This window comes from Mirounga angustirostris, unplaced genomic scaffold (genome assembly GCF_029215605.1).
Source record: "Mirounga angustirostris isolate CCGP_5_RB_7025 unplaced genomic scaffold, mMirAng1.0.hap1 SCAF_13, whole genome shotgun sequence".
In the NCBI taxonomy this organism is placed as follows: Eukaryota; Metazoa; Chordata; class Mammalia; order Carnivora; family Phocidae; genus Mirounga; species Mirounga angustirostris.
In genome coordinates, this window is record NW_026991721.1 from 5,313,849 (window position 1) to 5,336,530 (window position 22,682).

Below are 22,682 nucleotides of genomic sequence, written 5' to 3' on the forward strand. Positions count from 1 at the left end.
GAAAGAGAGAGGGAGAGAGGAGGAGCAGAGGGAGAGAGCTGGAGAGGGCAGAGACCGCGGCAGCGCTGCCCTTGGCCTTTTGGGGAGGGGTGGCCAGGAGAGCAGTCGGGGCCCACAGTCTGGAGTCCTGCCCTTGGATGGAGTCCTGAGCTCCCTAGCACACCCAGCCCCCAGCAGTCTGCCTCAGCCATGAACACTCTGCCCTGTGGCAGACTCTCCCAGAAAGGTCGGGTTGGGCAGGGGTCCCGTACATCTGTGGGGTTCCTGCCTCACCTCTCCTGGCCCCCACCAGAGTAGGGACCAATCAGTAAGAGGACCCCACAAGGGCAGTCCCAGTTTCCTGGGAGACCCTCTGCCCTGCAGGGGGCCAAGAGGGAAGGGGGTGCCCAAGCTGTGGGGTTCCAGTGGATGTGAGCCCAGGAAAGGGGGTGTGTACGGGATCTGTCTTGCCCATGGACACCCACGTCTGCTGGACACCGGCAATTACACCCAGTCTCCCCAAGACACACAACCTTACACCCAGGTGCATTCACCCAAGCACCCACAGAAAACACCTCAAGAGACCTGGCTCACGGCCACAAATTTGGAGACTCACACCCTCTCCTTGAGTGTCACAGTAGGCAGGTGTCAATCCTAGCTCCAGCCATAGGACCTGGGCACGTCCCCTTTCTGGTCTGAACCTCACTTTCCTCCTGCCTAAAATGGGGCTAGTTCCCATCTCACAGGGCTGTGGGGAGGATTAGTACATGGTCCTGCGTGCACCCACCACATGCAGGCTATTATGACAATTCCTCCACCTTACAGCCTCGAACCCACACCTTCTCCCTGCCTGTCTCAGAGCTGGAGACTGACTCCCTGGCTGTTCCCTGGGCTCGGGGGAGAGAACCGAGGGGCCTGTGGCATCTGTAGGGGCAGAGGGGACAGCTTTGGGTATACAGAGGACCCACCCCTGTCTACCACTGAAGGGACTCCGAGGGGAGAAATGATTCATCCAGAGTCCGTCCAGCCCAGCCCACATTCCCCACACAGCTTTCGGGGCTGGCTGCTCGGCGCCCTCCCTGGAATTAGGTGTGGCCACTCGAGAAGTCCATTCTCTTGCTGCAGGGGTAGCCTGAGCACCACGGTGGGAACAGAGGTAGGGCGCAGATGTCATCAAGGAGCATGAGCTTTTGGCACTTAACAAGAGTTAAAAAACTGAAATTCAACTGAATAATTTTAAAGATTTGATTGGCTTTATTCAACGATTCATAGGAGCTGTGCAGAATGAAAGACTTATAGGCAGAAGGGAGCAAAGACAAGGAAGTTGTACTGGGCAAAACAGCGGATTGGGTTCTGCAAGGTCGCTTTCCTTTAGGGGATGGCAGAGGTCTATCAGACGACCTAACTAGTGCTGATAATTGAGTCCTGATCCTGGTTTAAGATTCCATTTCTGGGGGCACCTGGGTGGCTCAGTGGGTTAAGAGTCCGACTCTTTTTTTTTTTTTAAGATTTTATTTGGGGGCACCTGGGTGGCTCAGTTGTTAGGCATCTGCCTTCAGCTCAGGCCATGAACCCAGGGGTCCTAGGATCGAGCCCTGCATCGGGCTCCCTGCTCAGCGTCCTCTCTCTGTTTGTGTTCCCTCTCTCGCTGTGTCTCTCTCTCTCAAATAAATATATATATTTTTAATTTATTTGAGAGAGAGAGAGAGTACACAAGCGCGGGGAGGGAGAGAGAGAATCTCAAGCAGACTCTGTGCTGAGCAGGAGCCAGATGCAGGCCTCGATCCCATGCCCCTGAGATCAGGACCTGAGCTAAAATCAAGGGTCAGACATTCAACCGACTGAGCCAGCCAGGCGCCCCATGTGTCCGGCTCTTGATCTCGGCTCAGGTCTTGAGCACACTGCTGGTGAGAGGCAGAGCTGGGGTCTTCCATCTGCCAGAGCGTGTGCACACATGTACGGAGAGCAGTGTGGTTCTGTGCCCACTCCCAGAGGGCCTTGGCCGGGCACCAGCTCTTGTGGCGTTTGCCTTGTGCTTGCAAGGAGGAAAGGTAAGGTCTGGGACTTGGGGCAAGCGGTCTGGCAGAGCGCTTCTGCTCTGTCTCTAGCCAGCTAGTGGTGGGGTGAGGAGAGGCAGCGTGTCAGCTGTGGCCCGGATCAACTGAACAATCATCCTCATAATACTGTGACTGATAGAGCGATCTTGGGGCTGGGGTGGGAACTTTTATCTCGTTATCTGTAGGAGAAAATCAAGCTCAGAGTGCAAGAGGACAATTCCTATGCAGGGACTTTGCAGGGAGTCTGAGTCTGGCTTCTGGACAGCGTGGGGATGGGGAACCTCAGGGGTGGGTGGCAGTGCAAGATGGAGACCATGGGCCCTCCCCACGACCAAGGTGGGGATCCATCTGCCCTTCTGCTTTTTAAAAACGTGTATTTATTTATTTTTAAGTAATCTCTACACCCAACATGGGACTCAAACTCAACGACCCCAAGATCAAGAGTTGCATGCTCTTCCAATTGAGCCAGCCAGGGGCCCCTGTCCTTCCACTTTTTTGCTTGGCCCCCACTCCTGTCCCTGGGGCTGACCCAGGCCAACAGACATCTCTGGGTGCCATCCCAGCTTCAGTGCCTGCAGGCTGAGTGCCATCAGATACATGGTTTGCCTTCCCTGAGCCGCCTTCCAAGCAGGTTTGTTGGGAGCGGGGGCTGCCAGGTTTACTGACTATGGTTGTTCAGATTGCTCACTGCACAAAGGTACCCAGCTGAGTGGTCACTTCCCCTTTGCCACACAGGGCTGCATGTGCCTGGAGGAGAGGTGTCTTTTCCCAACTAGCACACGGGTGCTGTAGGAGCTAGCATGGTCTTGTGAAGATAATGTGTGCAGAAGTGTTCACATGAGGAGGGTGCTAGTTCTCTCCTGGTCTGACACCCCCACACCCTACCCAGCTCAGGCTCCCCATGTAGATGTTTGATAATGGCACCTGCCCAGAAAATGCTTCCCTGAGCTGAAAAGGCATTGATTCAGCCCTAGCTGGAGGAGTCCTGCCGGAGACCATTTGCCCCTAAGGTCTATAACCAGTGGGACCCACTGTCACCATGGCCCCCCTCCCAGCCTCACGACAGATTCCGGGGCCCAGGGCCGAGGCTGCTGCTTTCCTGCTTCCCCACCCTCCGAGCAGAAGAACTGAGCCCTTGGAGGGCAGGGAGTCTAGGAGCAGACCCCAAGGGTAGGTCCCCCCACCGTACCTGCTACAGAGCCTGAGACTGCATTCGATGCCCTAAGGCTAAGGTGTTATCCAGAAGGCACAGAGCCCTGAACTCTAGGGGCTCTGCCCTTAATGGTGATCTTGGGCTGGGCACTCCATTTCCCCTTTCTCTAGTGAGGCGATCTGTGCTGCCTGCAGAGGGGGAGGGGATCTGAGAAAGAGTTCTGGGAAGTGCAGGTGAGTGGGTTATCGTTAAGCTACAGGTACCTTAGTGGGGCAGGGAGGAGGGAGGGAGGGCCCTGGAAGCTCTCTTTAAGGCCAGGGGGCCCAGCTGCTGCCCCACACTCCGAGGGGCTGGGACTCAGGCTGGGGCAGGGCCGGGGGAGTGGGTGGGAGCAGGAGAGAGAGCACCCTCAGGAGGACAGACCTGAGTGGGCGCCCAGTTGTAGGGGGCAGCTTCATGGCTGCTGATGTGGAGGCAGGGGTAAACCTGGGGTCTGCCATGGGCAGCGAGATCTTGGCTAAATCCCCTCCCCTCCTGAGCCTCAATTTCCCCCAGGAAACTCCGCAGACTTGGGTCTAGACCTCCGTGTTCCCTCCTCCAGGTGGTAGGCTCCTTGGGTACGGGATGGTCTGCCCCAGAGCCGGGCCCTGGCCAGGCACATACTAAGCACCAGATGAACATATGTTAAGAGTGAGTGTACCCCCACAACCTGTGGTGCTTTCACCAGAACATTCCAAATCAGGGGTCTGACCAATGGCCAGGCCAGTGTTCCAGCACAGCCACTGGGACGAGCAAGGTTGAAAAATCCACGGTGGAAGTGGGAGTCCAGATGCTTTCTCCCAGTACTCCAGAGTCCTACCATGCCCTGCCACCCTCCCGCCTGCAGGGCAGGGCCCCCAGGGAGGCAAGGCACCCGGGAAGGGGCACTGTAGGGACACAAGCCGGCATCGGAGCCAGCCCCGTTGTCCTGGTGATGGCTCATGTCTCAGGCACCCCAGGCACCCACAGGGGCAATTATCAAGTGTGGGAGGGAGTTTCCATGGTGGCAGTCCCGAGGGGGTACGACCAAGGCTTTGGGAGTGGGCAAGGGCCTGTGGGACCTTTCTCCTTTGTCCCGGCACAGTAGGCTTTTGTTCTCGCCTGGCTGTCTCTGAGGACGGGAGCAGCACCATGGGTGGGGGGCAGACTTGGGTTAGAGTGCCCCCGCCCTTGGGAGGCCTGAACCAACCTGGGAGGAGGGGAAGAACAGGGGCTAGAGCCCCACTTCTGGGCCCAGCATCCACTTGGGGAGCCTTCCTCCCACAAGCGCCAGAGCCTTACCTGCCCCCAAGAGGCTGCGCGAGGCGGCTCGCCATTGGCTCCTGCTGCGGGTAAACAGCTTTCAGCAGCCAATGGGCAGCCGCGGTGCATCCCGTGGGAACCCGGGCCGGCCGGACCCGCAGGGCTGGGAGGGGGTGAGGTCTAGAGTTGGGGGTGGAGAGCGTTCAGTCCAAATCCATCAGGCTTCTGCTCAGTCCGACTTTATTCGAGGCCTCCCCAGGAGCGCTCCGGGGTCCGCTGGCCCAGCCAGGTGCCCTTGACCCCACACCTCTTCAGCACCAGCTTCCACGCTTGCAAGGGCCCGGGCACCAGGACGGCTCCGTGGGAGGATGGCAGGCCGGGGCCCCTGAAACCGCACTCGGTGATCTTCCTTCATCCTCGGGTCCGACAGTCCCTGGGCAGGGAGCTGAGCCGCCAGATCCCAGCCGTAAAGTGCAGTGCCCATTTATGAGGCGGCCATCAGTCGATCGGGCAGTTGGGGTTAGGGGACACTGAGTCCATGATGCCCTCAGAAGTCGAACCTTCAGAACCGGGTATCCAGGAAGGAGGCGGAGCCTCGATGAGACCTGGGGGGGCCCTCGAGAGGGGGGCCCCTGGACCGAGTCAGGAGCCCGTGGAAAGTCTTGCCTCGGGTCTGGGGCTTGCGTCGCGGCGGCCTGGGCTCCTCTGGGGGCTGCACCACTATCTGGGGCACCTCGGGCCTGGTGCCTCCCTGCACCCCTGCCAGCTGCTGGGCCTCAAAGATGGCTTGGGCCCCAGGCAGGCGGGCCTGAGGCCTGGGGGGTGGCCCGGACGTCGACTCAGGCAGCCCGGCCAGCTGGACCTTGATCTCCCGCTGCAGGTCCTGCTCAGACAGCGCCACGCTGTGCACCTGCGGGGAGTGGTTGGTACTGAGTGTGCCCAGACTGGGGGAGGGCAGGAAACCATGAGGTCCCCACAGGGCGGGCAGGACACAGCCCCAGGAAGTGGCTGAGGGCTGAGGGACTGAAAGCCAGACTCACTAAGGGAACCATAGAAATCTACTTGAAGCCTGGGGTTTTCACATTCTCTGCTGCTCAGAGGACAGGAACTGGGCCCCGGGTCTCACACTGACTTCCAGCTGTGAGACTCGGTCTCCCCACCTGAGCAGCAGGGGCTGGGCCATTGTGGAAGGCAAGGCAGGGGGGGCACCCACCTGGGACATGAAGACCTCCTCCTGCAGCTGGGTGGGGGGGATGGCTCGTAGGGCACCAAGGGTCTCCAGGAGCCCGGGGCAGGCCAGGCGCTGCTCAGTGGTGCCTAGTGCCAGGCGCACCAGCGTCAGCCCCACGCGGAACAGCACCTTCACACCTGCCGGCCGTGGGGCTCACTCAGTGCAGGGCCAGCCCTGCCCCTCCTCGGTTCTGTACCTGAACCTGCCCTCCGCCAGGCGCCTTCCACCCCCCTGCAGCTCCGCAGCCGACTCAGACCAGGAGCAGTGAGTGACAGTGGGACTGCGATGTGGGGGTATTGATGAGTGGGTAACTGCGGCCGCAGGCGCTTCCGGGCAGAGCAGCCTCCCAGCAGTCAGGGGCTACGCCTCCTCACGCCCGCTCTCTGCGCCTCGGCAGCTCATCCTTGCAAGGAAGGCCTTTCTAGCTCAGATCTGTGACCTTCTTGTTCTAGAGGGATTCTCGCCAGCCTCTTCACGGCTAAGCCAAGAGCATAGTGCACGCGTGCAAACACCCATGCACGCTCGCTCACGGGCACGCGCGGGTGTGACCTCGGGCTGTTCCCGCAGCCTCAGAATCTCTTCCGGGCAGCCTCGAGTCTGGGGACCAGTGAGGTCTGGTGACAACCATGCCTTGTAAAGACATGATCACAACCATTCGTGTCATCATCATGACAAAACGGAGCTCGTGACATTGCTTGTCCAGAGGGCTCCGCCTGCCCTGCCCGGTCCCCAAGGTGTGAGGCTGGACGGGGTGGTGACACGGAGATGGCAGCTTAGACACCTGTGACCAGAGCTCTAAGGGGGCCTGGAACCAACTGGGCACACAGCAGGTGCTCAATAAATGTACTGATTGATTTCTACCATTTTTCAGTTGTAACTGCCAGACAACCCATAGAGAACAGAATGCAGGTGGGTTATCTATGGGGGTACCGAGGCCGAGCCCCCAAGTCCTAAAACGTCCAGCTCAGCTCTGCCCCGACTGCCCCCACTCTTGGCCTGACCTCTCCGGCTTCATCTCTGTCCACGCCCACACCCCCAAGTCGTCAGTGGCCTGGCCCTGTGGACAGTGTCTCTCCCAGCCTCCTGGCCTCCACATGGGCCCCGCAAGTCTGCCGCCCCCACGGAGAGGCCAAAAGCATCTTGAAAACAGCACTCTCCTCCCACTGTTCCCCTAACACTCTGGCACATCCCTTGTTGTATTTTCTTCATGGCACTTATGACAATCTAGAAATACCTTTTTTTTTAAGCTCTATGCCCAACGTGGGGCTTGAACTCGTTGACCCGGAGATCAAGAGTCACACACTCCACCCCTGAGCCAGCCGGGCGCCCCTATAAATATCTTGTTATTTGGTTACTGTTGGCTCCCGTCCCCACCCCCACCAGAATGTAGGTCTCGTTCACACAGGGGTCCCAGCATCTACAGCCATGCGGGGCACCAGCGAGGGCTCCCCGAGTGCCTGTGGGCTCCAGGGATGAGCGCTCCCCCACTCCCCCCACCCCGTCCCTGCCACTGGCCGTGCCCACTGAGCCCAGTCCCCGAACAGCTGCACCGCTGGGATCTCCCCAGCTCTGCCCCGCCTCCCTGGGGGGGGGGGCCTCCCTGGCCCCAGCCCGCCCTCAGCAGAGCCTGCCCTCCCTCGGGGGCGGCGGTGTCTCTCGTCACAGGGGCAGGAGCGCCAGCCATCACACCAGGGACGTGCAGGCAGGGGCTGGGCTGCTCCCCAGAGCCAACCCGACACCATCGCCCTTGGCACCCATTGGCACCCACACCAGGGGCCAGGATTGGCAGTGGCAGGTGGGGCAGAGCAGAGCTGGTGTGCTCGTCCCTGTGTGCACCCCAAGGCTCCCAGGCCAGGCCGCGTCTCCCCCGCCCCCCAGCTGCCCACTCACCCTCGCTGAAGAAGGCGTCCCAGACGCGCAGCACGGTGGGGAAGGGCAGGGAGCGGGCAAAGAGGCACAGGAACCACTCGGGCAGGTAGAGCAGAGGCCCGACGCCCACCTGCTGCAGGTGCTTGTGCACGCGCGGGAGCAGCCGTCGAAGCAGGGCCATGAATACCTCGGCGTCCAGCTGCACGGCCTCCTGCAGCCACGTCCGTCAGGGCATCCGCTCCCGAAGCCCAGGCTCTGCCCCTCTCCGTCCCCAGGCCCCTGCCCGCCTGCCCAGTCCTTCCCGGTGCCCTCCGGCCCCCTCCCAGCCTCTCACCATGTGGGGCCCGTAGTAGCCGGGGAGGTAGACCTCGCAGATCTGTACCAGGCACCAGAAGGCCTCCTGGGTGGGGGCACAGAAGGAACCGCGGGGTAGGGGAAAGGAGCACAGGGGAGGGCCTATGTACCCTCTGGGGTGACTCTGGAGCCCGGAGCCTAAACAGCCTAAACTTGGGCTCTTACCAAAAGTCTCCCCACTACCCAGAGGCCTACTGATGGGTTTAGGCGGTTGGAAGTCATAGGGTTCATGATGTCGAATTTCAGAGTCACAGAGCTGGGGTTTGCTGGTCAAGGGCTGGGAGGGTCCCAAAGTTCAAGTCCTGAGCTCTTGGGGTCATTGAGATCACGGTCACAGGGCTCAGAATCAGGAGTCGTGAGGTCAAGGGGACAACGTCCAGATTCTTAGGTCACTGGGGCAGGGGGCAGGGGCGAAGGGTCCCAGGTTCCTGGAGTCAAGGTTGTTGGGCTTGAAAGTCACTGAGGTTGGTGGTCATGAGGCCCTAGGTCACTAGGACAGGATCTGGGAGTCAAGGAGCCCAGTGCCTGAGTCCAGAGTCCCTGGGGCTGGGGGTCAGGGTCTCGAGCCCCTGCAGCGGGGCCGGGGGCACTCACCTCCGGGGGCAGATGCATGAGTAACACGGCTGCCACAGGGCCTTGGGCCTGACAGTAGCCCTGCTCGGGCCGATGCAGCGTGTAGGCCTTGAGTACCTGCAGGAGCCCCTGCTGCCTGTGCCGGGAGACCCCATCAGGGGCTGGTCCTCCAGGTACCCCTTCCCCACCCTCCAGGGGCCTCTTCCCAGGCCTCAGCCCCACCCCGGGCCTTGCTGGGTCCCCCCAAGAGGTAAGGCTATAATGCTGAGGCAGGGGTCTAGGCTGAAGGCCTTGGAGGTTGTGGGGCTGGAGGTCCCTGGGTGTAACTGGCCACCTACCCGTGACCCTGAGGTGACACAAACATCTCGTGTAGAGGGAACTGACGGTGCAGGTCCCTGCTGATGGTCTCCATCCACTGTGGGTCTCCAGGGGCCTTGGCCAGTTGCTGCGGGGGGACAGGAAGGTGGTGGGCAGGGCTCAGAGTGGCGAGGGGCTCTGGAAAGGGGAGGCGGGGACCCCGCCAACTCTTACCTCATAGGTACAAGGGTTCTTGTTCTGACACACGTGGGCCCCGCACAACAGGGGCCAGCACCGGGGCCTCAGGGCCGAGGGGATGCCTTTCCGACACTGCATCTTTACCTGCGGGTGACGCCAAGGGGCCCCGTTAGATCAGCCAGGCCAGCTTCCCCTGCTCCTGTTGGCAGGTCCCAGGCCCCAGTCTGTCATGGGGCAAGGGTCCCTTTGGGTCGCAGGGGGAAAAGACAGGAGGTGCTGGGACACAGGAGGGGTACAATTTGCCAGGGTGTGGGCAGAGGCAAAGGGGGATGAGCCAGGGAGCCCCATCCTGCCCTCACCTTCTTGTACCGCCGAGACATGGTTTTCTCCCAGTGCGAAGTCATCTCTACCCACTTCATCTCCCGCTGGCGGATAAGGTCTGCAGGAGGGTAACCTGGCCTACGGGCACAAGGCACAGGCATGGAGGTGTTGGTTAGCTGTTTCCCAGGGCCCACACCTGCCACCCTCCATGCTGCCCCAGGGAAGCTCAGCTCCTGGCCGTGGAGATCTCTGGGGGGTAACCTGTAACCCAGGAGTTGCCAATGGTTGTCACAGGGACGGGAAAGGATGTGACTCTGATGTGGGCAGAAGCGGGAGAGACTGAAGGGGGTGTGTAGGTACGTGGGGGGGGAGGGGCCGGTTGGCTGTCCCCCAGGATGGGAACACAGACAACTCATAAGAGAAGAGAGGTGGACAGAGCCGTGGACTAGAAGCCAGTCCCGAGTTCTCTGTCTGATCTGCTGTGTGACCTTGAGCCAGTTCCTATCTGGACTTGTTTTCCTATCTATATATTGGGAAAGGGGAGGGGTAGAGGTATGGGTTCTTTGGTATGGTTCTGGGATTACTGGGGCAGATCAAAAGGTGATGGGTATTTGGCCCCAAGGATAGGTGCAAAGCCTGGGAGGTTGGGGGAGGAGGGACACCCCTGCCTCAGCTCTGCCAGCTTTAGGATTCCACCTGGAGCACGAAGAGGGGTGACACTGGCTGAGTCCCCACACCCCCCAGGACCCTCGAAGTTCAGCCTCACTCTAGAATTCAGCCCTCAGCCCCCAACCTCAATCCCAGCACCCTGCCGCCCCCATCCCTTCCCTACTTACCCTGGCTCTGCTGAGCTGCCCCCAATGAAGCCATAGCGGTCAGCCTGGCGATATGGGCCGGGCCCACTCAGCTCTGAGTCGGACCCCAGAGAGCTGGAGTCGTCCTGCTGCTCTAACGTTTGCACCAGGTCCTCCCCCAGGGCCTGGGCCATGGTGCCCCAGACCCAAGCTACCACGGGCTGTAAGGTGTGGAAGAGCCGGTGTGAGAGGCAGCTTCTGGCCAGCCTGGAGCCTGGGCTCCCATCCAGCCAGTCCCCAGCCCAGGGACCCGGCTGCAGTGTTCAGAGGGGAGAGGCTTCAAGGTATCTCACCAAGCCCCTTCTGTCCCCTCTTTTATTGGAGGGGGGGATGGTGGGCCCTGAAGTAGCAGAAAAGCCAAGCCTCTGTATAGAGGCCCAGCCCCAGACTCAGCCCCTGCCCGCCCCCCCCCAGACCAGCTTACCTCCCTGCTGCACCTCACCTCCTCCTCTCACTTCCTCCTCTGGCAGCTTCAGCAACCCGCTGGGGGCCCCTCCCACACTCCCACAAGTGTGGGGGGAGTCACCCCTTCCTCTCTGAGGCTCTTCCGGTCTGCCCCAGTGCCCCCAGGGCCGTGGGCTCCTCCCCTCCCCTCTCCTCTCCTCCCCTCCCCTCCCTTGGGCTGGACGGCTGCAGGCTTGGGTTCCTGCGTTGGGTGTGAAGGGGCCAGGACCCACCCGAGGTACAGAGGCCAGGCCCCCTCCAGTTTTGAGGTTATCGGCTTGTAAAACAATTCAGGATTCCAGGGACGCCTGGGTGGTTCAGTCAGTTAAGTGTCTGCCTTTGGCTCAGGTCATGATCTCAGGGTCCTGGGATCAAGTCCTACATAGGGCTCCTTGCTCAGCGGGGAGCCTGCTTCTCTCTCCGCCTGCAGCTTTCCCTGCTTGTGCTCTCTCGGGCTCTCTCTGACAAATAAGTAACATCTTAAAAAAATAAATAAAAATAAAAAAATCAAGATTCCAGTGAGAATTATGATTTAATATTTGCTCTTTACAAAGTAATGCTTTGAATATGCACATAAAGCAGCATTATTATGCACTCAGCAGGTAATAATGGATCTTACCAAAAAATATTAATTTAGCGTGCCCCACAGTGTGAACCAAGTTGGGTTCAGAGTGCAGCAGCAGGTATCTGGGTCTGGCCAGCTGCCTGGGGGCCACAGAGGCTCAGGAGGTGGACGCCGGGGTCTTGGACCAGCCCCTTGTTATCCCTGAGCCTCAGTTTCCTCTTCTGCACTTCGAGGACTTAATCCGCAGTGTTTGGGGAATCGGTTATTAATGTGCTTACACCACACTCCCGCCTAAGGTGGGAAGGGCTGGTTAGCCTTCGATAGAGAAAAACAACTTCTACAGTACTTCCGGCCCCATATTCTCGGGACGGGACTCGCATCACTCCTCAGGGGTGGGACCAGACTCAACCCCGCCCCACCAAGCTCCACCCACCGACCAGGCTTCGTTTTAGATAGACCAAACTCAGCCCAAGCCCCGCCCCGCCCCTATGCCCCGCCCCCGGACCGCCGCGGCCGCTGCGCCCGGCGCCCAGCGGGGGCGCTAGAGCGCGGGGGCAGCGCGCGGGGCGGGGCGGCAGGCCCAGGAGGCGGGGCGGCAGGCCGGGGCGGGCTGGGGCGGGCGGAAGGAGCGCCAGGCCGGAAGGAGGCAGCGGGAGGGCGGGCGGCAGGAGCGGGCCCGGAGCTGCTGGGCCGGAGCGGCGGAGCCGCCATGTCCGACAGCGAGAAGCTCAACTTGGACTCTATCATCGGGCGCCTGCTGGAAGGTTGGCCGGGGCGGGGGAGGTCGGTGCCCGCCGCGCCCTGGCCCTCTGCCTGGCCCGGAAGTGGTGCGCGGGCGGGCCTGCCCCTCCCAGGGCCAGCTTAGACTGGGCGGGGACGGGCCTCGAGGTCCCGCGGCCATAGCCGCCCCCCCAGGCGCGGGGCGCCTGGGCGGTTCTGGGGACGCTCTGGCAAGGGGAGCAGCCCCTTCTCCTGGGCCGGGGGCGCACAGGTTGGCCTGTGCTCTTGGGGGTGAGGGAGAAACCTAAGAAGCCTAGCTCCACCCCTCCCAGGGGTCCTGCGCTATGGGGTGGGGTGACAGGCCCCCCCCCCCCGCGCACAGCAGACCCCCCTGGAGGGGTCCCATCCTGGGAGGCTCAGCAGCAACAGCTGCCCCTGGGCAAGGAGGGGCCCAGGAGGCCCAGGCGCCCTCAGATGTGCCCACAGGGCCACTTGTGTCGCCCACCTTCCTCCTGCCTGAGGGACCAGAGGCTTGACGCCCCATTCCGCCCCCAGTGCAGGGCTCGCGGCCTGGAAAGAATGTACAGCTAACAGAGAACGAGATCCGTGGTCTGTGCCTCAAATCACGGGAGATCTTCCTGAGCCAGCCCATTCTTCTGGAGCTGGAGGCACCCCTCAAGATCTGCGGTGAGCCCTCTGCCCAGGCCCCTTTTGCTTTCTGAAAGCGGCATTCCCCCCGCCCCGCCTCCCAAGTCCTTGCAGTGCTCCTCCTCGGAGCCCAGACTTGGCCCTGGGTTCAAGTGTAGCCCCTGCACGTCGCGCTGAACCCGTTCCCTGGGTCACAGGTGACATCCATGGCCAGTACTACGACCTTCTGCGGCTATTTGAGTACGGCGGCTTCCCTCCAGAGAGCAACTACCTCTTCCTGGGGGACTATGTGGACCGGGGCAAGCAGTCTTTGGAGACCATCTGCCTGCTGCTGGCCTATAAGATCAAGTACCCCGAGAACTTTTTCCTTCTGCGTGGGAACCACGAGTGCGCCAGCATCAACCGCATCTACGGCTTCTACGATGAGTGTGAGTAGACAGAGTATCTGGGGCTGCCCAGTCCTTAAGGGACCCCGCTGTCCAGTGAGACCCTCACGCTGGGTTGGCGATAAAGATAGCAGCGTCCGACGGATACCTGCAGACTGGGCTCTGTGAAGCGCACGCCAGCCCGTGTCTCCCTGCCCTGCCCTCCTGGCACGGGGCCTGGCGCTCGGAAGGGGTCTGGCGAATGGCTGCTGACTGAACACTGCCCAGTGTTCTCCTGCGGGGCCCTGCCTGATGACACTCCCCTCCGGTACATCCGGGAGCACTTAGGATGCCTATCTGGACTGGCTTCTGCCGGCCAGAAGTTGAGATAAACCAGACCTGGTCTTGGCCTGGCCCTGCTCACTGGGTGGGGGTGGGTTGTTCCAGATTGGAACTCAGGTTCCTGTGGGCTCAGCTGCCTTAGAATTCTTCTAGGAAGGCTGGTAGGCAGTGGAGTGGGGGGAGGGGCTTCTCTGGCCTGCCACTCTCTTCTCCCAGCTGTGTCTGAGGGGCCCACGGGGTGCCCTGGAGGGCCCAGAGAGCCAGGCTGGGTGTGAGGCAGACGGGCCTAACGAGGCCTCTCCTTGCCCCCGGCAGGCAAGAGACGCTACAACATTAAACTGTGGAAGACCTTTACTGACTGTTTCAACTGCCTGCCCATTGCTGCCATTGTGGACGAGAAGATCTTCTGCTGCCATGGAGGTGAGAGTGGCTCTGGGGCACATGTCGAAAGGAATGTCCAGGAAGGAAGAGCCCCGGGCCACATCCCTGGGGGCCTTGGGACGAGGCTGGTAGCTGGGGGGGGATATAGTCCCAGTCACCTGGAACAGCTCTCCCAGTGCTCTTGCTTTGCACATCACTTCTTCCAGGAAGCCCCCCCGCCCCCCCCACCCCAGTACTCGGTTCCGCTCACCCCCGTTTTGGCCTTGGCATTGTGCATGGACTTTGTCTCCTTTGTTCAGAGAGCTCTGTGGTCCTTGAGGCAGAAGGGGATGACTTCTGCCTGCCTGGACTCCTGGGACTTTGGGAGGGAGCCAGGTGGTGGCAGGTAGAGGGGAGGCTGACCTGCAGAGGCTTTGTGGAGCGGGGGGTGGGTGGGTGGGAGGTGTCTTTGTTTTGAGGCTTGAGGAAGTGACCTGCCCCCCCCCCCCCGCCTTGCTCCCCCAGGCTTGTCCCCAGACTTGCAGTCCATGGAGCAGATTCGGCGTATCATGCGGCCCACAGACGTGCCTGACCAGGGCCTGCTATGTGACCTGCTGTGGTCTGACCCTGACAAGGACGTGCAGGGCTGGGGCGAGAATGACCGTGGTGTCTCCTTTACCTTTGGGGCTGAGGTAGTGGCCAAGTTCCTGCACAAGCACGACTTGGACCTCATCTGCCGGGCGCACCAGGTGGGCTGGCAGCTCTGGGGTGGGTGGGAGCGGGGGCTGGGTAGCCAGCACCTGCTGAGCTAACTGCCCCTATCCTCATCCAGGTGGTGGAAGATGGCTATGAGTTCTTTGCCAAGCGGCAGCTGGTGACACTCTTCTCAGCTCCTAACTACTGTGGCGAGTTTGACAACGCAGGTGCCATGATGAGTGTGGATGAGACGCTCATGTGCTCCTTCCAGGTGGGGATGGGGAAGGAAGGGGCCTGTGACCCCGTGGCTTAGCCTGTGAGCCTGACCAGCTCTGTCTCTTTTAGATCCTCAAGCCCGCTGACAAGAACAAGGGGAAATACGGGCAGTTCAGTGGCTTGAACCCTGGAGGCCGGCCCATCACCCCGCCCCGCAACTCCGCCAAAGCCAAGAAATAGCCTCTGTGTGCCCGCACTCTGCCCCAGATGGTGGATTGTACAGAAATTATGTGGCCTTTGGGGGGTTCACGCTGGCCCCCCAGGCCCACCTGTCACGGGGAACACGGAGCCTTGGTGTGTTTTTCTTTTTTTTTTAATGAATCAATAGCAGCGTCCAGTCCCCCAGGGCTCCTTCCGCCTGCACCTGCAGTGGTTGCGAGCAGGATCCTGGGGCCGAGGCTGCAGCTCAGGGCAAAGCAGGGCCAGATGTGGGTTTCCAGCCTTGCTTGGCCTCAGGGCTGGCAGACAGATCCTGGGGCGACCCATCTGGTCTCTTGAATAAAGGTCAAAGCTGGATTCTCGCCATGGCCTCCGTTTCCCTTGTCCCAAATACTGGGCCTGGCAGCCCTTCTGTCCAGGGCCACTTGGGAGGATAGGCTTGCTGGGCATGGGGCCCCAGCCAGGGTAATCCCAGCCACAGGCTCAGGTACACAGGGGCTTAGAATCCCAAGCCAGGGCCAGACAGCATAGAGAAAGCAAGAAAAAGTTTGCGGGCCACAAGGGATCCCAGAGGTGTGCCCAGGATTTGGGGGAGGGACAGGTCATGATTGGCAAAGAAGGTAGACCAGCAGGGGCCAACAGCCCCTCTGTGATTTCTGTCTTAGGGAGGTACGCTTGGGGAAGGCAGGTGTCCAGCCCTAGCCACCTGGTTGGAGTCTGGCCTAAAGGCCTACTGGGAGGGGAATAATAGGTGAGGGACCTCCCATCAGGTGGTGGCTCATTGCCAAGCCTGGGGACAGACATGATTGGTTGGGAGTTGATGAGAGAACATAGGACCCAGACTAGTCACAGATAGCCACGAGGGACCTGGGGTGGCAGCAGGACCAGCGCTCAGCTCCAGCACAGCCCACCTTGACCACCCAGCAGGGTGGAGATCAGCCCTATCCCTGGGCTGCCCCTGGGGGAAGGGGGAGGCTGTGGCTTCATCTAGTCCAGAGCCTCTGGACACAGGCTTGTTCTCAGTTCAGCCTTCACCCTCACTATCTTCAGCCAGCACAGGGCTGGGGCCCGGAGGGGAGTGTGCAGGGGCGAGGATGGAGCCAAAGAACAGCGAGCGGAACTGGAAGGTGAACAGAGGAAGCAGAGTGAGTTCTGGAGGCTGCTCCGTCCTTGCCTCCCACCCCTGCCTCCATCTCCAGCCCCTACCTTCTTGGGTGGGGGAGTCCCAGGCTGTGTACCGGCCTCAGCTTCATTGTCCTCTGAGTAGGGGCCAGGGCTACAGGGGGGCCGGAGGCCGGGAAAAAGGGAGACGGAGGGTACCGCCCGGGAGCCCTCGCTGTCCGCAGTGGTCTCCATGGCAATCATGTAAGAGTCGATGTCATCGTTGGCAAAGTCATCCAGGTGGGGTGTGCTGCAGGCAGGGACAGGGTGTCAGCGAGCCACAGGGAGAGAAGAGGGTACAGAGGCAGGACCCCACTTTAGAGGACTCAGAGGGAGCGGTGAAAGCCTTGCGGCCACTGGTGACCCCTTGGCTTTATTACTTTCTCATTTGGTTGGAGGGGAAAGATGCTGTGGTTACGTGGCGGCTTCCTACAGGGTGTGGACCTGGAATCCGTTTGATCAGAGTTCAGGTAGGGGCCTGAGGGAAGCATCCTGGGAGCCAGTATAGCTCAGCTGGGGTAGAGAAGCATCGAGTCCTCCGAGCTAGGCCACCTGGGGCCAAAGCCTCCGCCCTCCCAGGAGACAGAGCTGGAGAGCACTGGGGCCCAGGGACGTGCTGGGCAGGGGGCCAGACCAAACTTCCTCTGCTTCGGCTACACTGGGCCCATCCGCCCCGGCCCACCTGCCCTTCCAGCCACCTGCCTCCCGGCAGCCTGTTCCCTCCTTGGCCTGAGAAGAGGCTCGGAGGGGAGGCCTCAGCCAGAGAAGGAAGCCAACCCGACCTTGGGGACACTTCTTCCCTGGGTGGGAGGGCTCTCTCTGAGCACAGCTGACCAGGAAGGCTGAGCCTGCAGGGCTGGAAGGGGCTGTGAGCACCGGAGGGGCTGGGGCCTGACAGGAAGTGTATGTGCTGGGGGAGGTGCACGAGCTGCAGCCAGGAGGCTCAGGCCGGGGTCCAGAGAGATGGGAGTGGGGAGGGGCGGGCAGGCATGTGGGCAGCCTCACCTGTGAGCCTGGAGTGGAGGCGCCAGCCTGCGGAGCTCTGGGGAGCACAGGGCTGGGGAGTGCGGGTCCGACTCCGACAGCGTGGCCAGGACAAAGTGTCCATCCAGCAGAGAGTCACTGACGGCAAAGATGGCTGGCCTAGGCAGACGACAGGTCCCGGGCAAGGTCAGGGCCCTTCAGTTCCCAGCATCCCAGAGCCTCCCCTCCTGGACCTGAGGCTGGGAATTACCTGCCTGGTGCATCGAAGTAAACGCTGAGAGACAAGTTTGCGGATTCCGCAAAGCTCAGGAGTCCCTGGGAAGGGAGAAGCAGAGCAGTGAGGCCCCGGGCAGGGCAGGGAGGACGGGGTGGGGAGTGTACTGGGGGAAACCTCACCCGGAATTCCTTGAGGCAGAAAGTGATGGCCACCCCTTCCTGGGCCTGCAACTGCTGGAAATCCTCCTGCCCGATGCTCATCTCGGTCACCATGGCTTTGACAGTGCTGTCTGTGGAGGCAGGAACAGGAGGGACCTAGGCTTCTGGGCCCTACCCCCTCCCACCCCAGCTCTAACCCCCTGTCTAAGGCCATGTCCGGCTCTCTCACCTGCCTCCTCCTCCTCCTGGTAGCTGCGCAGGATGACCCTGCGGCCACAGCCAATGCCCAGTGTCACTTCTGCCAGCGCCGGGGGGAAGGGCAGAACAGCCTCCCCCAGGACCCTGTGAGGGGGGTACAGCATCACAGCCAAGGCTCAGGCCTGCCCCATGGCTTCGCGTTTGCGGAGACCAGTGTCCAAAAGGACCCACCATGTGCTGGCCCTAGCATGCCCTGGGAAGAAGGACAGGGTGAGCAGGACATGGCTCCTACCCCATCCAAAGCTTTCAGGCTGCTGGGGGAGAAAAAGTCCACTGCAAGGGACAGGGCAGACAAGAGTAGAGCCCAGAGGAGGCAACAGAAAGGATGGGCTGTTCGCACTGGGCCAAACCAGGCCGGCAGCACCTGCCCCTCCCGGGGGGAAAGCACACCAGGCCATCCCTATAAACTCAGCCTTCAAAAAAGACCTTTAATCTTTGTCTTTTAGAAACACATGTTGACAGGGGCGCCTGGGTGGCTCAGATGGTTAAGCGTCTGCCTTCGGCTCAGGTCATGATCCCGGGGTCCTGGGATCGAGCCCCGCATCAGGCTCCCTGCTCGGCAGGAAGCCTGCTTCTCCCTCTCCCACTCCCCCTGCTTGTGTTCCCTCTCTCGCTGTGTCTCTCTCTGTCAAATAAATAAATAAAATCTTAAAAAAAAAGAAACACATGTTGACAAATATATACATATGAAATAACATCTGAACTGTGTCTCACGGCAACTGGAACAGGAGCAGGGATTCGCTTTTATACATACTTGAAATTGTCCATGAGAAAAAGAAAAACAATTGCTCATTTTAAAAAAACCACCACCAAAATCCAGACCAGAGGTGATAGATACCCTTCCCTCTTTCTCTACCCAAAGGAGTCCTGAGCAGCATCACCTCAACAGAACTCAGAAAAACAGATCATCAGGACCCAAAGGGAACTTCAAATTACCACACCCTATGGCTACGAAAAGAAATGAACATGACCTTGGGCTACTCAAATGCCAGGAGCATACAGCGAAAGGTGGGAGGGGAGCCACCCCTCTCTACACTGATCTGCTGCAGGGACCCTTGCCTCCACTGGAATCCCCATCTCCTGGGCCCGGCACAGCCCCCCGGGTACTCTGATTTTCCCAGAACAGCCCCATCCCCACAGATGCTCATTCAGGCGGCCCTCCTGGACCATGACCACCCTGTCCAGCCTCCTTCCTCGGCCTGCGGACTCCTCAAAGCTACAGCCAAAGCAGACAGGAAAAGAGGCTGCCCTTGAGTGGAGAACAGTCCCAGAAAGATGACCACACCAGAGAAGGATTTTGAGCCCCTGAGTCACAAAGCTAGAGATGGATGTTCAAGGCTGCTCAAGCCAGAGAAAGAGGACTTAAGAGCAACCCAAAGACGTGCTTTCTAAAAGAGGAGTCGGAAGGGGTCTAAGTGGCCAGAAAGCCAAGCTGGATCTTTGGGGTGGAGAATACGGGTTCCTGAAGACAGTGAGGAGCATGGAGCGATGCCCTCCTCCATTCCAGCCTCAGCCCCTCAAGAGCCAGCCCAGGACCTGAGAGCAGACCGGTCTAGATAAACTCTTTGAGGTTGATAGAAACTCTGCAGAGAAAATGAAGGAGGTGTCTTCTTAAATTGACCCTGGAAGCTCCAAAGAAACAAATGAGACCCACGCTCAGTTGGTAGCTGGAGGTCACACTCACCGTGCTGGGGCACGGAGCACATTCGAGCACAAGGCTGGGTCAAAGACGGCCTGCAGGGACTCGCAGTCCTGGAAGGACAGGTTGTGAGTCTTCCTCACCCCTGGATGGGCAGACAGGGTCTCAGTGGGTCTTGCTAACCTCCACGCCTCCATGCCAGGGACCCCTTCGCCGGCCAGCAGCCCACTCACCGTATTTGCAGTGCAGCTGGACCACCAGGCGGCTGCTCCTGCCACCCAGTGAGATGCAGCATTTCTCCACGCTCCTCTCCACCGTCGCCAGTGAGCGGAAGACGGCCAGGAACGACTGAGTGGGGGCAACACATCAGCCCAGTGCTGTGCCTCCACCAACCAGCTCTCACCCCCACGTAGGATCCGGCCATCCCGGGCTCAGCACTGTCCCACTAGGAAGGGAGTTCCCACAACATGCAGCACATTTACGCCTTTCCAGGCCTCTGTTCATGCTGTTGCACACCTGTCTGGGATGCCTTGAAAGATCTGCTTACTTTTTGAGGACCAAGGTGAATGTCACCACTCTCTCCAGGTCCCTGGCAGAAATCAGTCTCCCTCCCACCGTATCTCCCATTACCCTCCGTGGTCTTTCCTATGCCCCTCACTGCATTTTACACCTGCTTGCTCCTGCATACATCCCTCTCCCCAGTTAGCATCTTCTGAATGCCCCAGGGCAGACACATTCCTGGGGGGGCAGAGGGGACACAAAGCACCGCCGATGAGGGAAGGGCCTCACCTTCATCAAGATCTTACAGCGCAGGGCTTCCTGACCAGGGGCGGCCGCCTGGTACTGCTGGAAGAAGAGGGGGGCAAAGAGGAAGCAGGCATAGGCAGAGCGAGAGGAGTTCACCGTCCGGAGAGAGAGCTGGGCCAGGAAAAGCAGGGAGAGGGATGCGGTCAGGGCGCAGAGACAGGCCCTGCCCTCTGGCCGGCTTTTGCTCACACACTTGTCCTGACGTCCTCCTCCTCCTCCTCCTCCACCATCACCTGTTGAAATCCTCCCTCTCCTTCCGGTCAGCGGGTGCCTTCATGAAGCCTGCCTTCCCTGAATCCCCGGCAGTGACTGCTCCCACAGCAAGGGCCCTACACAACCGTCAGCACACTCCACCTTTCCCCCCAGTTGCCCCCACCCGCCACAGGCACTTCAGGGGGGGCAGTGGCTCTCGATTCACATCCGGCCTGGGAAGATGACAGGGCCCAAACTGACGCCCCGACAACGGGAGGCGGGGGACAAACTCGGCAGACAACTCTGCCCAAGGGCATCTGGCCCGACGCGAGGAGAAACTGGCTCCCGGCTGTAATCCCACCCACCCCCTCACCCCGTCTTCCAGGGGCTCCAGGTAGAGCTCGTCCCCGATGCGGGACAGGGAATGGACGGCCTTGCCGAGCACTGCGGGGAGGAGAAAAGGGACGGGGCTTAGGCTGGCGTCTCCGGCGGTCCCACGTGCCCCCGCGCCCCCCCGGTCGCCCCAACTCACCCTTCACGTTGCCGCCCGTGACCAGACACTTCATGCTGCCCTCGGCGCCGAGGCCGAGTCTGGCCTCCGACCGAGCTGAGACTGGCGGCCGGCCCGCCGCTGGGCTCCGGGTCTCACCCGCCGCCGCGGGGGCCGGGAGTTCCCTTCCCGCGCACCGCCCCCCGGAAGCCCCGCCCCCGCCTTCTCATTGGTCCCCACCCCGGCGCCTCCGTCACGTGAGAAAAACGCTCGCCCGCTCCGCCGTCACGTGACGGAGTCCACGGAGACCTGGGGCGGGGCGGGTCGCGGTCACGGGAGCGGGGAGCGCCCGGCCCCGGTCTTTTCGCGGCCTTGGGGAAACGGCCGGCTCGGTGGGGCCTCGGCGGCTGTGCAGCCGAACGCGAGGAGTACGGAGGACGCGGCCGCAGGGCGCGAGGCACCCGGTACGAGGCCGCGAGCACCGGGCTCGGAGCCCTGAAATGTGCGGGCGAGCCCTCCTGGGTCGCTTAGTACAGATCTTCTGGGCGCCTGGATACGGGGTTGAAGCTGGACCATCCGCACGGACACAAGCAGCAACCACCAGCTCTAAAGAGATTAAAGCAATTTGCTGCAGGATCCCAGGGTGGGAGAGTGGCTGTTCACTCTGGCTTCGAGGAACCCCATCATTGATCCTTGAAGACCAGAAGATTCTCGGGGCTGAAGGGGGTAGAAGGGTGTACCTAGCAGGGGGAAGCGAGAGGAAAGAGTCATTGGTACGTGGGCCTTGCCCCTTGTGGAGGGAAGTGGTCTGTGAGCCTTGCAGAGGGATGGAGGCTGCCAAACGATGAGGGACGCCAGTGGGAAGCACTGGAAACGTTTTACGAGGGTGGAATCGCGTTTATGTGGCCATCTAAAACAAAACCCAGGGGGTGCCTGAGTGGCTCAGTCAGTTAAGCGTCTGCCTTCAGCTCAGGTCATGATCCCAGGGCCCTGGGATCGAGCCCCGCATTGGGCTCCCTGCTCAGCGGAGAGCCTGCTTCTCCCTCTGTCTGCCACTCTGCCTATCTGTGCTCTCTCAAATAAATAAATAAAATCTTAAAAAATAAATAAATAAAAATAAAACAAAACCCAGGACTGTGCAGAAGGAGGGGATTCATCAGTCAGGGAAGTTTTCCCCTCGCCTTCGGCCCTGGGCTGCAGGTCTGCAAAGTGGAAGGGAAGTCCCAAAGGGACTTTCCGACCTCCAGCTCCCATAGCACCAAGCTTCTGTAGTGCTTTGAAGGGCCCTGGGCATCCCTGCATTCCTTAGGGCTGGCTTGGCCTTACTAACCCTCTGGTACTGTCTGCAGTGAGGAGTCGTGTTTGCCTACCAGCCTTTTGCCCTCCAGCTCCTGGCCTGAAATTCTGGACCCTGCTTCTTTGTTTCTCCCTCTCCTTGCCCTCAGTGTCCATGCATCACCAGACTTCTCTAGAGCATTGCGGGAGGCTATTCTTGCCTTGCTGGGGGAGCGGGGAGGCAGTGTAAATGGTACTGCGTCTACCCAGGCATTTAAGTCGGGTCCGCTGGGAGTCATCCTTGACCCTGTCCCTCATCCCACATATTACAGTCCTTCAGCAAGCCCTGACTGCTCCATCTTCCAAACAGATGGCACCCTCTTCCATCTCCACAGCCACCCTCCTGGCTCGGGCCACCATCCTCTCTCACCTGGACGACTATAGGAGCTGAGTGATTTCTTGCCTGGCTTCTGCAGTCCACTCTCCATACAGCACCAAAGTGACCTTCCTAAAACGTCCCCCTTCTCACATGCTGGCTCCTTCTCTTCCTAGGGCTCAGCTTTAGTTGCTTGTCCTCAGAGAGGCCTTCTGTGCACCGGCCCCCACCACTCATCACAGTGCAACAGTATTTCATTTGTTTCTACCTAAGGTGCTGTCGTGAAGCTTCCAGTGCCTTCCCACAGCCCCATCCTTCCCTGGACAGTAGCTGCTTCCCCTCCACACTCTGTCCAGAAAACACAACCCACAAAAAATAAATAA

General features: G+C 60.4%; 3 protein-coding genes across 11 annotated transcripts; 1 reads left to right on the forward strand and 2 right to left on the reverse strand.

Annotated features, from left to right (window-relative positions):
- Positions 1 to 1,221: 1,221 nt before the first annotated feature.
- TBC1D10C (TBC1 domain family member 10C) lies at positions 1,222 to 11,627 on the reverse strand. Of its 3 annotated transcripts, XM_064576091.1 has the most exons (11): positions 11,231 to 11,627; positions 10,845 to 11,090; positions 10,150 to 10,328; positions 9,352 to 9,451; positions 9,029 to 9,136; positions 8,836 to 8,942; positions 8,519 to 8,633; positions 7,905 to 7,970; positions 7,592 to 7,781; positions 5,684 to 5,838; positions 1,222 to 5,380 (listed from the first exon to the last, which is right to left on the reverse strand). In XM_064576091.1, the coding sequence occupies exons 3-11, from the start codon at positions 10,299 to 10,301 to the stop codon at positions 5,033 to 5,035; spliced, it is 1,341 nt and encodes a 446-aa protein (XP_064432161.1). In that variant the 5' UTR covers positions 10,302 to 10,328; positions 10,845 to 11,090; positions 11,231 to 11,627; the 3' UTR covers positions 1,222 to 5,032. The 3 variants fall into 3 exon arrangements, with proteins under 3 accessions (XP_064432161.1, XP_045749136.2, XP_064432160.1); XM_045893180.2 differs by lacking the exons at positions 10,845 to 11,090; positions 11,231 to 11,627 and having other exon boundaries at positions 10,150 to 10,587; XM_064576090.1 differs by lacking the exons at positions 10,150 to 10,328; positions 10,845 to 11,090; positions 11,231 to 11,627 and having other exon boundaries at positions 9,352 to 10,135.
- Positions 11,628 to 11,782: 155 nt separating this feature from the next.
- On the forward strand, positions 11,783 to 15,104 carry PPP1CA (protein phosphatase 1 catalytic subunit alpha). Its single transcript, XM_045893184.3, has 7 exons — positions 11,783 to 11,940; positions 12,452 to 12,583; positions 12,742 to 12,972; positions 13,567 to 13,671; positions 14,137 to 14,360; positions 14,444 to 14,578; positions 14,653 to 15,104. Exons 1-7 carry the CDS (start codon positions 11,886 to 11,888, stop codon positions 14,761 to 14,763), a joined length of 993 nt encoding a protein of 330 aa, XP_045749140.1. The 5' UTR covers positions 11,783 to 11,885; the 3' UTR covers positions 14,764 to 15,104.
- Positions 14,881 to 20,870, reverse strand: RAD9A (RAD9 checkpoint clamp component A). Of its 7 annotated transcripts, none has more exons than XM_054511816.2 (11): positions 20,691 to 20,867; positions 20,532 to 20,602; positions 19,949 to 20,077; positions 19,393 to 19,507; positions 19,205 to 19,304; positions 17,492 to 17,604; positions 17,284 to 17,418; positions 17,142 to 17,202; positions 16,909 to 17,046; positions 15,949 to 16,153; positions 14,881 to 15,862 (listed from the first exon to the last, which is right to left on the reverse strand). In XM_054511816.2, the coding sequence occupies exons 1-11, from the start codon at positions 20,722 to 20,724 to the stop codon at positions 15,767 to 15,769; spliced, it is 1,197 nt and encodes a 398-aa protein (XP_054367791.1). In that variant the 5' UTR covers positions 20,725 to 20,867; the 3' UTR covers positions 14,881 to 15,766. The 7 variants fall into 7 exon arrangements, with proteins under 7 accessions (XP_054367791.1, XP_045749138.1, XP_064432162.1 ...); XM_045893182.3 differs by having other exon boundaries at positions 17,138 to 17,202; positions 17,284 to 17,393; positions 20,691 to 20,864; XM_064576092.1 differs by lacking the exon at positions 19,205 to 19,304 and having other exon boundaries at positions 19,393 to 19,604; positions 20,691 to 20,870.
- Positions 20,871 to 22,682: the final 1,812 nt, after the last annotated feature.